General features: G+C 34.9%; 2 protein-coding genes across 8 annotated transcripts in view; one reads left to right on the top strand and one right to left on the bottom strand.

Moving 5' to 3' along the window:
• The first annotated feature begins 407 nt into the window (after positions 1-407).
• Positions 408-15430, top strand: part of LOC113509200 (zinc finger protein 267-like) — a 23387-nt gene continuing 8364 nt past the window's right edge. The window contains exons 1-14 of one of the 2 annotated variants that reach the window (XM_052892306.1): positions 408-980; positions 1149-1274; positions 2395-2593; positions 3029-3231; positions 4155-4240; positions 4897-5016; positions 5796-5906; positions 6394-6490; positions 7496-7605; positions 8370-8481; positions 9022-9126; positions 9447-9690; positions 12878-13006; positions 13249-13355. In XM_052892306.1, the coding sequence (XP_052748266.1) occupies positions 852-980; positions 1149-1274; positions 2395-2593; positions 3029-3231; positions 4155-4240; positions 4897-5016; positions 5796-5906; positions 6394-6490; positions 7496-7605; positions 8370-8481; positions 9022-9126; positions 9447-9614 (1566 nt within the window). In that variant the 5' untranslated portion in view covers positions 408-851 and the 3' untranslated portion in view covers positions 9615-9690; positions 12878-13006; positions 13249-13355. The remainder of the gene's footprint in view (positions 981-1148; positions 1275-2394; positions 2594-3028; positions 3232-4154; positions 4241-4896; positions 5017-5795; positions 5907-6393; positions 6491-7495; positions 7606-8369; positions 8482-9021; positions 9127-9446; positions 9691-12877; positions 13007-13248; positions 13356-15430) is intronic. The other variant, XM_052892307.1, reaches the window with a different exon arrangement.
• Positions 12823-15430, bottom strand: part of LOC113515843 (zinc finger protein 320-like) — a 19915-nt gene continuing 17307 nt past the window's right edge. For 5 of the 6 annotated variants that reach the window (XM_052892299.1, XM_052892301.1, XM_052892297.1 and 2 more), the window contains one exon: positions 12823-13023. In XM_052892299.1, the coding sequence (XP_052748259.1) occupies positions 12874-13023 (150 nt within the window). In that variant the 3' untranslated portion in view covers positions 12823-12873. The remainder of the gene's footprint in view (positions 13024-15430) is intronic. The other variant, XR_008252532.1, reaches the window with a different exon arrangement.

Here is a 15430-nt window from a genome sequence, read left to right as displayed (position 1 = left end):
TGACTTACCTTTTCATTCTTGCCTTACATCATTCATTAGTGCCCCGTCAGCGTACACCGATAGCCTAGGGGAGGTTACTATTCCATAATCATTATATTAAAAAAAAAACCTCATTCCCTCCCTTCTGCATTTGAATTATTATTATTTGCAGAGAATATCTAAATAACCTACAAATTTAATTATCTATTTTGTTTGCATGCAAAATTATACGAAGTCATAGAGATATGTCACTTAAATTACAAGATAAAGAAGAGAATAAATACATTAGAGTTGAGAATAGGACATGACGCATAACGAGCATCATGACGGTGTTGTTCATGTACAGTTAAAACTTTTCACCAAGTGACTCCGCTTATTTTCCTTTCTATCTAGCACAAAATTATAAAAGGAATTTAAGAATGTTTAAGGAATTAACCATGATAGTTTCCAGGGGGAACTACGAGGAGGTCGACCTGGTTGGGTATATTGCTAGCAATGGGATTTTTAGTCTCCATTACTAACAATCCCTTTCCCCCCAGAATGTTTACGTTAGGATTAATGTTGCAAAAGAATATAGACTTGTATTATAGATACTTGGATTCAATAGTTATTTATCTATGATATCAAGGGAAATTTATAACTGACATAACAATGATGTAAAAGAATGACTGATTGACATAAGACTGACAATTTCTGAGAAAAAGTCGAGCCTGTTCCAAACGGAACAAACGTACTAAAAAAAAAAAAAAAAAGAAAAAGTCGATATGTTTACAATGTTTGTTTTTATTTATTATTCGAATTTTGTATTTTAATTCGCTTTAATTTAATTAAATATAAAAAATAAATTTTAAATTGTGTGAGACTGTTTTATAATGGAGGAAATTAACTCATCTAGTGATAAATATAATTTATGTAGTATGTGCTTAAGCGCGGATCGTAAACTCTGCCGTGCCGGAAACATTGCATTTATTGATGAAATTTCGAAAATTAAACTTATAAAGGTACGTGCAAATTGAACTTAATCATTTGATAATTTGTCAAATCTAATAATACTAGTTAAGTGGCCATCGATATATTACCATCCAGTACTTAAGTATTTTTTCTTTTTTGAATAAAGTATGCCTATGATTTGAAGGCTGGCATATAACTAGTAAATGTTTTATTTACAGTGTTTGGATATCTGTGAAATGGCAGTGTGTTGGGAGTGTGAAGCAAACATGAAGAATATTATTGCATTCAGAAATAAAGTATTGAAGGCTCAGTCAGTCATCAGGGATCTGATGAAGAACAGTGTAGTTAGTACATTGCAACTTTTTTTTTAATAATAATAATATTAATAAATATTTTTTATTCAAGTAAACTTAAGAGTAAACATTCTTCTTCTTCTAGCAAGAATATCAAAAATGAAAATTTTTAATTTGTACTTTTTTATATTTATTATCTCATAAATGTCTAAAACTAATATAAAAAATGATTTTTTTTATCTGAAAAGAATATGGTTAGATAGAAATTTTATCAGAATTGGTCGAGTAGTTTAGTTTTTAAATTAAAGTAACTGGTTTTGTCACAATTTGTGTTTTTTTTTGTGGATTAAAAACTTCAAGTAAATACTTCAAGAATTTGTTTTAAAAATATTTACTTTAAGATTCTGAATATATCTTTCTTGTGGTGGGACGGATAAATCTGTTATAAATACTTTCTTTAAACTTTTTAGACCCGTCTGTGTTATTGAGGAGTTTCAATGACTTCTACATTCACATGTTGATTGAAATGATCAGAAGAATGTGAAAATATGAATTAATTTTATTTTAATAAGTGCCATACAATCATACCAATAGCCCAGTTTTAATGAATAAAGAAGAAAAAATAAATGTCAAAAACAAGATTAAAAAAAAAAATGAAAAGGAGTTAAGGAAGAAGTATCTTCCTTTTTTTGTTTTGTTTTTATTAGATAAATATAGGATAGGATGTGTTATGTGGAGCCAGGCAATGAACATCCAGGGGCACAACCTGGAACACTCTATATCCTGTCAGGTTGACCTCCACACAGTCCCCTCTGGAAACAATCATGTTGAAATCCAGATGTATTTATCACGGTGGACCAACTGACCTGCCTTTTCATTCTTACCTATCATTCCTCACTGGTGGGGGGAAAGGGGTTATTAGCAATGGAGTTTGACAGCCCCATTGCTAGCAATATGCCTTATTAGGTCGACCTCCACGTGGTTCACCCTGGAAACCATTGTGAACAATTCTTATTGAATTCATCACGATGGGCTAACTGACCTGCTTCATCCTCACCTAGCATCCTTCACTGGTGCCCCGCCAGTGTACATCGATAGCGCGGGTGGGGTTACCACTCCACTTTCATCCATTAAAATAAAGAAATTCCTCACTGGTGTTAATTAATTTCAGTGTTGCCAGCCTGTACAAAGCCTTTCTCGATTAAAACCTACTATAATCGATAATGCAGAAATAGTCATGTTACAATCCTCGATTGATGTGAAAGTCGAAAATATTTTTATAGAAGATCCTGATGTAAGTGAAGCATGTGATATACCTTTAGAGAATATTAAAGAAGAAGATGAAGAATATGTAGGAAATAATGAAGAAAGTAAGCTTATGCTTTTTATGACCTAGTTTATATAATAATAAATCATATTTATTCAAATAAACTTAATAATAAGCATTTTTGAATAGCCATTTTATTATTAATCTACTGGCCAGTTCGGTATGCAATATAATTTGCTGTTTAAATGGTGGGATATGGCAGTGAAGTTACAGGGTACAGAGGAATAACACCTGAGTCCTCAGGAATGGCAACGCATGGGGGGTATCATGGGCGAAACAGTCTGTTTGTCCATGATACTGCTCAAGTGTATAGGCGATTGTTGTCACTTTCCAACAGGTGAGCCGTCAACTTGTTTGCCATTCTAAGTTGCATAAAAAAACCACAAGTCTCGATTGCAGCGCCATCTAGTGTTTCTTGTCTAATTTTGTTTATTGACCAACCACTTTAATAAGGATTTATAAATAAATATCATTGCAGGTAAGGACATTTCAATATGTGATGAAAATATAGATCAAAATATATATACAGTAGTAAGTTTGAGTGAAGAAGAAATGAGAAATGAAAGAGACAAGAGGAGAACCAGCAGCAGATTCAATAAATGCACAGTGAAGTGTGTGAAATGTGTTGAAATATTTTCTAATACAAAGTGTCTGTATTATCATATGAGGAGACATGATAAGGTCTCACTTTTTTGTATCATAATCATTTATTAACATCATCATAATTAATTTTTATTATAATAATCATTCACCAACATAATTCATCATCATAATCATTTATTAACATAATCATAATTAATTTTTATTATAATAATCATTTACCAACATAATTCATCATCATAATCATTTATTAACATCATCATAATTAATTTTTATTATAATAATCATTCACCAACATAATTCATCATCATAATCATTTATTAACATCATCATAATTAATTTTTATTATAATAATCATTCACCAACATAGTTCATCATCATAATCATTTATTAACATCATCATAATTAATTATTATTATAATAATAATTCACCAACATAATTCATCATCATCATCATTTATCATCATCACCATTCATTATCATCACCATTATATTAGCCGTTAACCGTTCACTGTTGAACATAAGCTTCTCCCATAAGGAGGGTTCTACCGGTAGTTGACATGACGGCAATCGCAGTTAGGCTTTGATGTTTTAAGAGGGACACTGTTGCCCATGTTTGTACCATTAAGTTCTCTTAGTTGCCTCTTACGACACCCATGGGAAAAGAAGGAGTGGTCCATTCTATGGCAACGTTACATTGTCTGTCACTTTTGAAGAAATATTAGAAAATAATTGAATTATATAATAAACTAGCAAACCGGCCCGGCTTCGCACGGGTACATTGACTTCTCGAAGACAATATATAGCCTATATTACTTATAATGTAGCTTTGTATAGGTGAAAGAATTTTCAAAATTGGCCTAGTAGTTTTAGAGTCTATCCATTACAAACAAACAGACAAGCAGTTCTTTCCTTATTTTATAATATCATGGGCGGCGGTAGTCACCATCAGGAGAGCTGCATGCTCGTTTGCCCCCTGTATTATAAAACAAAATATATTTCAGGACGCAGGTGAATTCCTATGCAGCATCTGTGAACAGCGATTTACACTTGAATCTGAAATGACGAATCACCGCTTGACGCATTATAGGTGAGAATTTAATTTATTGTTAGCGTCTTCTTTCACACACATTACCACAAATCCTTATTTTCTGGGCAAGTGCCTTTCACACCAGAAGGGGGACTTTGTACTAAAGTAATTTCCTTGAGCACCTCTGTACCATTCGTATTTCTACCGTGAAGCAGTTGCATTTGCATGGCTGTGTTTCGGTTTAAGGGTGGGATATGGCGTGAATTTACAGGGTACAGAGGAATAACACCTGAGTCCTCAGGAATGGCAACGCATGGGGGGTATTATGGGCGAAACAGTATACTCTGTTATGTCCATGGTACTGCTCATGTCTATAGGCGACGGTTACCACTTTCCATCAGGTGGGCCGTCAGCTTGTTTGCCATTCTAAGTTGTATAAAAAAATTCTAGATCCATGGCCTTAGGGGAGGGGGGCATTGAAGGGCAATGCCCTACCTTAAAAGGCCCAATGCCCTATCTTAAAATGAAAAGCCCCAAAACAATAAGACATATTCGCATTTTCCAAGTCACTTAATTATGGCTTCTGTCCTGCCAAAAAATGTTTTGCCCTACCTTAAACATGGGTCTAGCTACGGCCCTGTCTGGATCATCATTTTTCATCAGGTGAGGTAAGATCAAACACAAAACCTAATTTTCTTCTTTTCATTTGTTCGCAGGCATTACAAATGCCGGATATGTGAGCTGGAGTTCCACAATGAAGACTTGATTCTGCGTCATCACCGCGACAACCACAGCGAAAATGGTTACGCGTGTGAAGTATGCAACACCGTATACCAGTAGGTATTGGCATGGATTTGTTTTTTATACAACTTAGAATGGCAAACCAGCTGATTGGCTGGCTGGTTTGAAGGATGGGATATGGCAGTGAAATTAATTCTTTTGAGTAAAAATAATATTTTATATTTTAACAAGGGCTCTCATTGGACACTGCAAACTAAACAAGCATATAGTCCAACTTGGCTTATGCCCAAAAAGTGTTTGCAGATTTTGTCACAGTGAGCAAGAAACGCCGCAGCACTGAATGTGTCGCTGTAGCCCTCTCGTACACAAACGATATGTCTCGTTTGGAAAACACACTTAAAACTCCTATCACTGATAGGAATTAGCAGAGAAAAAAGGGCGAGCACACAAGATCATAGAAAGGTCGCAGCATCACAAGAAAACCTTTTGACTGAGGGAGCTTTGAAAATCCGGAGACCTCGCCCGCCGCTGTCACTTCTTAATCTTCTAATGTATTGTGCATCTACTCATATTGAACTGTCTTTCGTTTGTTTTCCATTTCCGCAGACAGTTCTACTTCCTTTACCCCAGAAAGTCGTGCAAATCCTCCTCACAAAACACAGTATAAATTCAGTAAAACTCAGGAATGGCAACGCACGAGGGGCGAAATAGAATACTCTGTTATGTCCATGGTACTGCTCATGTCTATAGGCGACTGTTACCATTTTCCATCAGGTGGGCCGTAGCTCGATTGCCATTCTAAGTAGTACAAAAAAAAAAAGCACATACGAAATAACGGTCAGATAGCAAATTTAAGGATTCTGGATTATTCTAGAACGAAGAGACTGTACCAGTTACACCGACGCAGCAAACACAAGGGTCGCAAGTCGTGCCCCACGTGCCATAAGGAACTGGGACCCAACACTAATCTCAAGAAGCACATGCTGTGAGTATACGTTTTTGGTGCTTTTGAATAAAAATTCTGTGTCGTCTCGAGGGTGCCATAAATTTGACCAGATGTGACGAAATTAAAAAGTTATAATAAAAAAAAATGTTTTTCGTAGACTTAGAAAATAGAAAAAAATAGCATTCGGAATAGTTATAATTATTACTAGAGGGAGACTTTGTAGATAAGTCGTTTGCTTGGACACCTCTGTCCTATTCGTGTTTCTATCGTGAAGCAGTTGTGCTTTCATGGTTGTGTTTCGGTTTGAAGGGTGGGATATGGCAGTGAATTGACAAGGTACAGAGGAATAACACCTGAGTCCTCAGGAATGGCAACGCATGGGGGGAATCATGAGCGAAACAGTATATTCTGTTATGTCCATGGTACTGCTCATGTCTATAGGCGACGGTTACCACTTTCCATCAGGTGGGCCGTCAGCCTGTTTGCCATTCTAAAGTTGTATAATAAATATTTTTTAATCTTACAGTACTCACACGTCTGTGACATACGAATGTGAGGTTTGTAACAAGAAATATAGAAACGTTTGGAGCTTACGCACACATAGACAGTCGCACAACGTGCAGGCAAGTAAAGGGAAAGATGTAAAATTTTCATTTATGATACTTGAAATAAATATGAAAGATAATATGGCCAGAATGGGAGTGAATGCGGAAATGACTGTGAATAGGGGGGGGGGGGGGAGGAATTGTTAGTAATGCAGTTTGACAGCCCCATTGCTAGCAATGTGCCCTATTAGGTCGACATCCGCGTGGTTCCTCCTGGAAACCATCGTGAACAATTCTTGTTGAATTCGTCACGATGGGCTAACTGACCTGCTTCCTCACCTATAATCTTTCACTGGTGCCCCGCCGATGTATACCGATAGCGTGGGTTACCATTCCATTATCACCTATTAAAAAAAAAATAGAGAAGAATGGAAGAGAAAAATATATCACGCCGACCGCAAATAATAAATGATAGTAGAAAAATGGTGATGACAATTATATTTAGATAGATACTCGTTTATTGTTTCCTCCAAAAGATTACAGTAGTAAACTTATTATAGATACAAACAATTACGAGAAATAATCACAGTGAGAAAACAATGGGCGACCTTATCGCTAAAAGCTATCTCTTTCAGGCAACCTTTGGATGGAGGAGAGTAATAGAATTATATTTTTCTAATTTAGAATAAATAAATAAATTACAAAAAAAAAACAGGTTTTGTCGTGTGGTCCCAGAATAGAATGGTCCCTTTCTTTCTCGTGGTTGTTGTAAAAGTTTAACTAAGAGATCTTAATGATTAAGGGATGGGCAGCAGCGTGCCTCTTTAAATATTAATAAGTCCGGATAATCGAACATTTGTATAATCGAATATTGGATAATCAAATATTCGGATAATCGTATAATCGAATATTCAGATAATCGAATATTCGGATAATCGAATATCCGGATAATCGTATAATCGAATATTCGGATAATCGAATATTCGGATAATCGAATATTCGGATAATCGAACATTTGTATAATCGAATATCGGATAATCGAATACTGGGATAATCGAGATTCTATTGTAAATAAATAAACAGAAGAACGAGGCGGCGTACTGCGCGGAGTGCGATGTACAATACAAGACAGTGTACAGTTACTGGACGCACGTACGGACCAGTCTCAAACATGTCTCCCTCGAGGATCTCAAGTGAGTGTTCAGATTTTACCATATTGTGCAATAGAACAAATAAATATAACCCACCTCTTTCTATGGGTGTAGTAAGAGGTGACTAAAGAAACTTATTGGTAGAGAGATTGGAAGCAGCGTCCCTCTAAAAGTCTAATTGCGTTTGTCAATTCATCTGCAAAGCTTGGCAACTACTAGCAAAACTCCTCAAGGGCCCTTATTCAGCAGCGGACAATTAATGACTGTTATGAAGATGATGATGAATTTGTCTATCTGTATGTACCTACATTAATATTTGTGTTGTCCTGGTATGGTAGGTAGGTATAGGAAAGGAGAGACTTTGTACAAATGTCGATTGCTTGGGTACCTCTGTCCTACTCGCGTTTCAGCCGTGAAGCAGTTGTGTTTGCATGGCTGTGTTTCGGTTTGAAGAGTGGGATATGGCGTGAATTAACAGGGTACAGAGGACTAACATCTGAGTCCTCAGGAATGGCAACGCATGGGGGGGTATCATGAGCGAAACCGTGTACTCTATTATGTCCATGGTGCTACTCATGTTTGTAGGCGACGGTTACCGCTTTCCATCAGGTGGGCTTTCCGTCAGCTTGTTTGCCATTCTAAGTTGCATAAAAAAGAGCATATTCCTTTTTAAAAGGCCGGCAGCACACCTGCAATGCCTCTGGTGTTGCGGGTGATCATGGGCAGCGGTAGTCACTTACCATCAGGTGAGCCGCGTGTTCGTTTGCCCCCTATGTTATAAATAAAATATATATGTTTTTTTGCAGGTATAAATGTAAATACTGCAGCAAACGCTGCGCGTCCGCTTCGTCTCTCAAGTACCACATGGAATCGGTACACACGAAGGAAATGAACTATTCATGCAAACAATGCGACCAAGTAAGTGTAGTTTGAGAAGCAAAATTTAGTCCCACATGTTAGGTATATGGCTAGCAAAGGCTATCTTTATCACTAAACAAATATTATTGTATAAGTAATTATTATACAAGTATTATTGTACAAGTAACTTGTTGTAGGATTTATTATACTAGTATGTATTATTGTACAAGTAACTTATTGTAGGATTTATTATACAAGTAAGTATTATTGTACAAGTAACTTGTTGTAGGATTTATTATACCAGTAATTATTATTGTACAAGTAACTTGTTGTAGGAATTATTATACAAGTAATTATTATTGTACAAGTAATTTGTTGTAAAAGTAATTATTATATAAGTAAGTATTATTGTACAAGTAATTTGTTGTAGGAATTTTTATACAAGTAATTATTATTGTACAAGTAATTTGTTGTAAAAGTAATTATTATATAAGTAAGTATTATTGTACAAGTAATTTGTTGTAAAAGTAATTATTATATAGGAGATTATTATTGTACAAGTAACTTATTAAAATACAAGTAATTATTTATTGTTTTTAGGCATTTAATACCACGAAGAGATTGCGCGTTCACGTTAGATTCAAACACGAAGGGAAATCAAAACCGAAGAACAAAATTTGCTGTATTTGTTCTAAAGCGTTCTCGGTGAGTGTTTTATATATGTATACTTACACATACGAATAGATATGTTCATAAGCAATGTTCATAATGCTGAGCCTGAGCTAACGGACCTCATTTTGCAGGTATTGCGACGCACGCACACATACACTCATTTTGAATGAAACTGTTATAATAAGAATTGTTTTTTTTTTCTTTTTTAATTTTATATTCTTTATATATATATATTGTGTGTAGTTTCGTTGGTATAATTCTTAATATATGAATTTAATTTTTATAACCCCTGTGTGGGTGTTGTCGCATGTTTCTTTAAAATAAAGTTTCTTTCTTTCTTTTTTGTTTTCCAGACGAAAGTAGGTCTGCAACAGCATATGAACTCGCATACTGGTGCCCGTCCGTACGTTTGTAAGGTCTGCGAAGCGTCATTCTCTCATTCTGGCGCATTATATACCCACACCAAACTGTTACACAAGAGACAGAAGCGCCAAAAACCGGATAAAACCAGTCAAAACTAATAATACATCTTCTGTCGACAGAATTTAATTATTCTGTGAAGTATCAATTCTTTTTAAAAACAAGTATGAAGGCTAGGTAAGAAGAATAAACTTGTGTATAAAAAAAAAAATTTTTGTTAAAATGTGTTAAATTAGTAGGCGCTGCAGTCTTCCATCCAGCCTAAAGTTACAGTCTACACACCATGTGTAGACTGTAACTTTAGGCTGGCCCACTTTCCATTAGGTGGGCCGTCAGCTTGTTTGCCATTCTAAGTTGTATGTATGTATGTATATATATATATATATATATATATATATATATATATATTTATACTAGAACAGAACGTGGCGAGGGAAAAGCCTATTGCTATATGAGAGGCAAAATATACACGATGCAGAGCAAAATATAACATGTGGGGCAAAAGTGTGGAGGCGACGAGGACACGGCGCAGCACGTGTTGGAGGAGTGCCCCGCGTTTGCTGCGGAGCGCTGTGGCCTCGTTGCGGAAGTGGGGGATGATCTCTCGCTACCGAATGTACTTATTTCAGCTGGCATGTTCTGCGAGGTGGGTGGGTCGATGGTAATGGTATATTCAGATATCGCTGTCATTATAATACTGTCCTATTAGGTCCATAGTATAATAATTAATTTTAAAGATTTGTATTAGTATTAGATAATGTTAATAGTCAATCTCTGTAACTATATTTCTTTTATATAAAAAGGGAGATGTACGCATATGTAATATAAAACATTAGAGAACGCATTTTTAGTCTATGCTTGCCAGTCATAAAGAACGTCATTATGTCATGCCACGTAACATTTCCTTAATAATAATAATAAGAATGCATCGAACAAATGGCTGAAACGCGGCGAACTCTTCCCAGAGACAGAAGCATTTATGGTAGCAATACAAGACCAGACAATAGCTACCAGAAACTATACAAAACACATAATAAAGGACCGCAATTTGCCTAGTGACTCATGTCGACACTGTAATACCTATGATATTGGACCCCATTCCTCGTTGATTCCTGATATGGACTGCTATTCACAAAATTTTGAATTTTCGTAACCTAATTCCAAATTGAAATTTATTGAGGTATGAGCCTATCGCTATTCAGAATAACGGCGCACAGTCAAGATTGAACGGTATTGTATTTCCCAATGATGATACTTTGGAGAGTAGATACCGATATTCACACCTTTTACGAAATAGAGTATATACCATCCTCGCTGAAATGAAAGATAAGTTTAAAATGTTAGAACTTCGATGGGAGGAAAACCCCCAGGGACTAAATTTTGTAATAAGAAAGTAACATCAGTAAATTTAACTTTTGTAGAATCAGTCGGCCCAGTAAATGATGAAAATGCACCTATTCCTTTATTTGAAAGAACACTGAATATACATAGTTTTGGCGCTCAATTTGACGATATCAAATTGTTTTCTTGTTGCCTGATGGCATATTTACGATTTCGCCCACAGCATTTCTGGTTATACGATCTTTTCAACAATAGATTTGGTTAAAGCCTACAATCAGATATCGGTTTTTGCAGAAGATATACATAAAACTGCCATTGCCACAGCTTTCGGACTTTACGAGTTCCCTTTTATGACGTTTGGTTTGCGCAATGCTGGCCAAACATTTCGAAGATTCGTCGACGAAATGAATAGAGGGCTTGATTTTTGTTACTGTTGCCTCGACGACTTCTTAGTATACTTCAGAAATAAAGCCAACCATGTATACCACCTCCAACAGCTCTTCATTCGTATGAAGAAATTGGGCATCCTCATGAATATCTCAAAGTGCGTATTCGTTCTGAGGTCACTTTCTAAAGTTATCACATCTCCACGTCAGGAATTAAGCCTAATTCCAAAACTTAAGCCATCAAGAAATTTTCTGCACCAGCAAACGTCAAACAAGTGCTTCTTAGGGATGATGAATTATAATTTATTGCAGTGACTAAGGATATCTATTGAATTCAGTCACTAACCTAGCTTGCAGAAAGATTCTAATGAATCTCGCAGTTGAAAGATAGAAGGAAGCTAGTAAACAGCAAACGACAATAATATTTAAACAGCATTTAATATTTTACATTTGGTAGGATTCGTAAAGACAGAAAGATGGAAGTAAGAAAAGCTAAAAACCAAAATGTCACATATTTTCTAAATGATGCAAACGAAAAAGAGTCTTAATATTAAATTGACGTAAAAATTGTTGGCGCGGATTAAAGGAGGTAGCTCAATAAGTCCCTACATTTATTGTTATTTATATTGCATTAAAATTTATCTTTAGCCTTTTTGTTGTATATATTTTTTATTAAACATTGTGTCATTCATTTTTAATCTATGGTATCTGTACAGTGGCAGATAGCTTTATCTTATTTATCTGTGTTTTTGTTATGCACTGTGTGTGCATTTTTGGTCTAAAGAAATTTTGTACTTGGAAATCTGTTCGTTTTTTTTGTGTGTTACTGTAATAAAGTATTTCGTATGTGATTTTAAAGATGTTTTCAACATAAATAACACTTTTTCTTTTATTTTTCTATTGTTACGCCTTGACTAGACGCTTCTTTCATTATTCCTATCCATCCTTAGGCCAACAATTATTGCCTCTATCTTGCTTTTTGTAATAAGTTATTACTTTTTGTAATCTGCATCATTCCATAAAGGGAATAACAAAGAATTTTGATTCATTCATAGATTCATAAGATAGAGGTTGTTAGTAATAGGGATTAATGATTCCTTTGCTAGCAATACACCCTATCAGGTTGACCTTTACGCGATCCTCTTGAAAACCATCGTGGCAAAGTCCTATTAAATTTATCACGTTGGGTTTTTTTTTTGTTGGATGAAAATGGATTGGTAACTCTGCCTGCGCTAATGGCATACGCTGGCGGAGCACCAGTGAAGGATGATAGATGAGAATGAAAACAGGCCAGTTAGCCTATCATGATGAATTCATCAGGAATTAATCACGATAGTTTCCAGGGGGAACCGCGTGGAGGTCGACCTGGTTAGGTATATTGCTAGCAATGGGATTTTTAGTCTCTATTACTAACAATCCTTTTCCCTCCTATCACGTTGGGTTGACTGACCTGATTTCATGATCATCCCTCATTGGTGTTCCAATAGCGTACTAATGTTGCAGGAGTTACTGTTAAATTCAGATTTTTTAAATACTAAGTAAATATAATTTTTATGCTGTAATGTATGGAAAATAAATGCGGTTGGACTTATTAGGATTATATTTTAATAAACATCATATTTCGGGACATTCGCTAGGGTCCGCCGGCCTTGGGCGGCTCGTCATGTGCCTGCTGGTGAGCGCGCAGTGCAGCGCGGTGTGCAAACTGGACGCTGCACCGGGTGCACGAGTACGGACGCTCGCCCGTATGCGTGCGGATATGATTCGTAAGGATCTTATTCGTCTGGAATAAATAAATAAATACGATCATGACCATAATGAAGGAAGGCTTAGTTTACAGAGAAAGTAATGATTACTCATTCTGATTGAGCCGGCTATGTGGTTTCGGCATAGAATGGGCCACCCCTGCCTTTACTTTACCCCGTCCTTTACGGTTTCTTAAGAAGCAACTAAGGGTACTTAATAGTCTAGGAATGGGTATATAACTAATTCCTAATTCTTGTTTCAGAAATGCAGTACTAAATTGTAATTGGCAATAGATTGGATCGATATAAATTCAAGAGTTGTCCTGCTGTTTTTCTTTGTTAAATTTAGACTTCAATTGAGCTGAAAACGGTAGACGCTTTTTATTTTGTATATTATTGCTTTTTTTTTGTTTGTTTTGTTCTTAATTTATATGCTACACCAAGCGTGGCGACTACTGGCAAAACCTTCCAAGAGGGAGGCTTATGTTAAGCAGTGGAAATTTTATAATAAAAAAAAAATATAATTAAATCCATAAATTATTATTAAATTGAATTTAAAGAGAATTGTACAAGTGTATTTTACTTCGCTTGCTATATAGAAGCTTGACTTGGACGTTCATCAGTAAAATGTAATTAAATGGTTGCCAAAAAGCAACGAAAAGAAGTGTATTAAATATCAGGATATTAAAAAAATGTAATGAAAGCCAAACAAAGCTATAAATGTGACATATAGTTTTAGTAGTGTCGTTGATTAAAGGTCTACATAATTTAGCAGTAAGTGCAATGTTTGCTGAGGCCATACGTCATTATCTAGTATTTGAAATATTAATCAAGAATAAAAATCGATACTGAGACGACATTAAGACAGCAAGAGTGAGATAACTTTAAAATAGATTTGCGAAATTCAACGTCAGGCTGTCTAGCAACGAGGAAGATCAATCAAAAAAGAGAAGTGACAAGAGTTATTCAAGACGATTTTTACGTTCCATAACAAGATATCAAAAATCTGTTGACTACTTCTGTTAAACTTGGCTGTGCGTAACAAAAATTGCCTAGAATCGCTTCTGTTGTAGGGTTTCCCAACACACCAATTTACAATCGTAAGAAACAAGGCTGACATCCGAGAAACTCAAATGGGCCAGAATAGTGTTATTATAATCATTAATATTACCTACAAATTTTTGGTTCTTAATTGTAAACGATCAGTGTTGTCGACAAAATAAATCCCTTTGTCATATGTACATGAACCCATCAAGAGTATTTGTTTCACTGGCGTCCCATAGCGTCGTCATCATTATGTAACACTCGAATGGATATAATAAAAATCACCTAGCCAAGATATAACGAAAACCCCGGTTTATACAATTCAAATTTGATGTATTTCTGTCTTCAATTATATTTATTTTAATTCTGTTCTATATTGATTTAAAAAAAAAACCTTTAATATACAAGGGCTATTACAGCAACTTTTTTATAAAGGAATAAGTTTTATTTGTACCGTATAAAAGAAATTACTATAAGCAAAATAAAAAAAAAAAAAAAATGAGAATTAAAAAAGGAAACGAAAACCATATAACATCAGATGATGATCAGTAGACGTCAGGACTTTAAAAGATGGTTGTTACCAAAAAAAAAAATACAATTTTATTTTGTCACAATTATGGAAGTATAAACAAAGTAACAAGTCAATTTTAGATACCGGAAATGAAATAGAAAAATTATTCACTGAATTAACAATAACTCAGGCCGGAGGCTTTAAAGCTGCTTACGAAGAGTTGTTACCAATAAACGAAAAAACCGCAATTAAACAGTTTGCGTGTGGATTGAATATTAATACATTATCTATGATCATAACATGTCCTGAAATTGCACATTTACGTGAAGCTATTATGACAACAATAGAAGAAGAACTATCAATTTCAAAAACGTCTGAGGTATGCTATACGTTTCAGATAAGAAATCATTTGAAAGAAAAACGTTAAAAAATAAAATTAAAAACTGCGAAATTTTAATAGACAAAAACACAATACAACAAAATATTATAGTTATTGATCGCGAAGCAAAATCAGCAAATGCAATGTAAGAAAGGTCCTGCATTTATTAGTAATATGAGAATAAATTACCTAAATGGATCTGCTGACGATGAAACTACTATAACTTTGTTTGGAGAATACGACTTCATTGATATTTTACCTTTTAATACAAGTTTTGTAATTAAATACAATTGTTGTAATAAAATTATAAATGCTGTGCCCTTACAGGGTTCATGTTAATATTGTACCTTTAATTCTTAAGATCTATATTGTTACAACATGAAAATGCAATAAATGATTGCATTAAATTAAATATTTAACAGTAGATTCAGGTGCCTCAATATCAATATTAAAATACGGCTGGCTAAAGATTATGCCGTTAGTTATAATGTATAAAGAAACAAGGAGTTTG

The sequence above is a fragment of the Galleria mellonella genome, unplaced genomic scaffold (genome assembly GCF_026898425.1).
Source record: "Galleria mellonella isolate WM207_F2 unplaced genomic scaffold, CSIRO_AGI_GalMel_v1 utg150, whole genome shotgun sequence".
Classification (NCBI taxonomy): domain Eukaryota; kingdom Metazoa; phylum Arthropoda; class Insecta; order Lepidoptera; family Pyralidae; genus Galleria; species Galleria mellonella.
The sequence above is the reverse complement of the archived record's forward strand: the minus strand, read 5'-3'. Positions and strand labels throughout refer to the sequence as shown.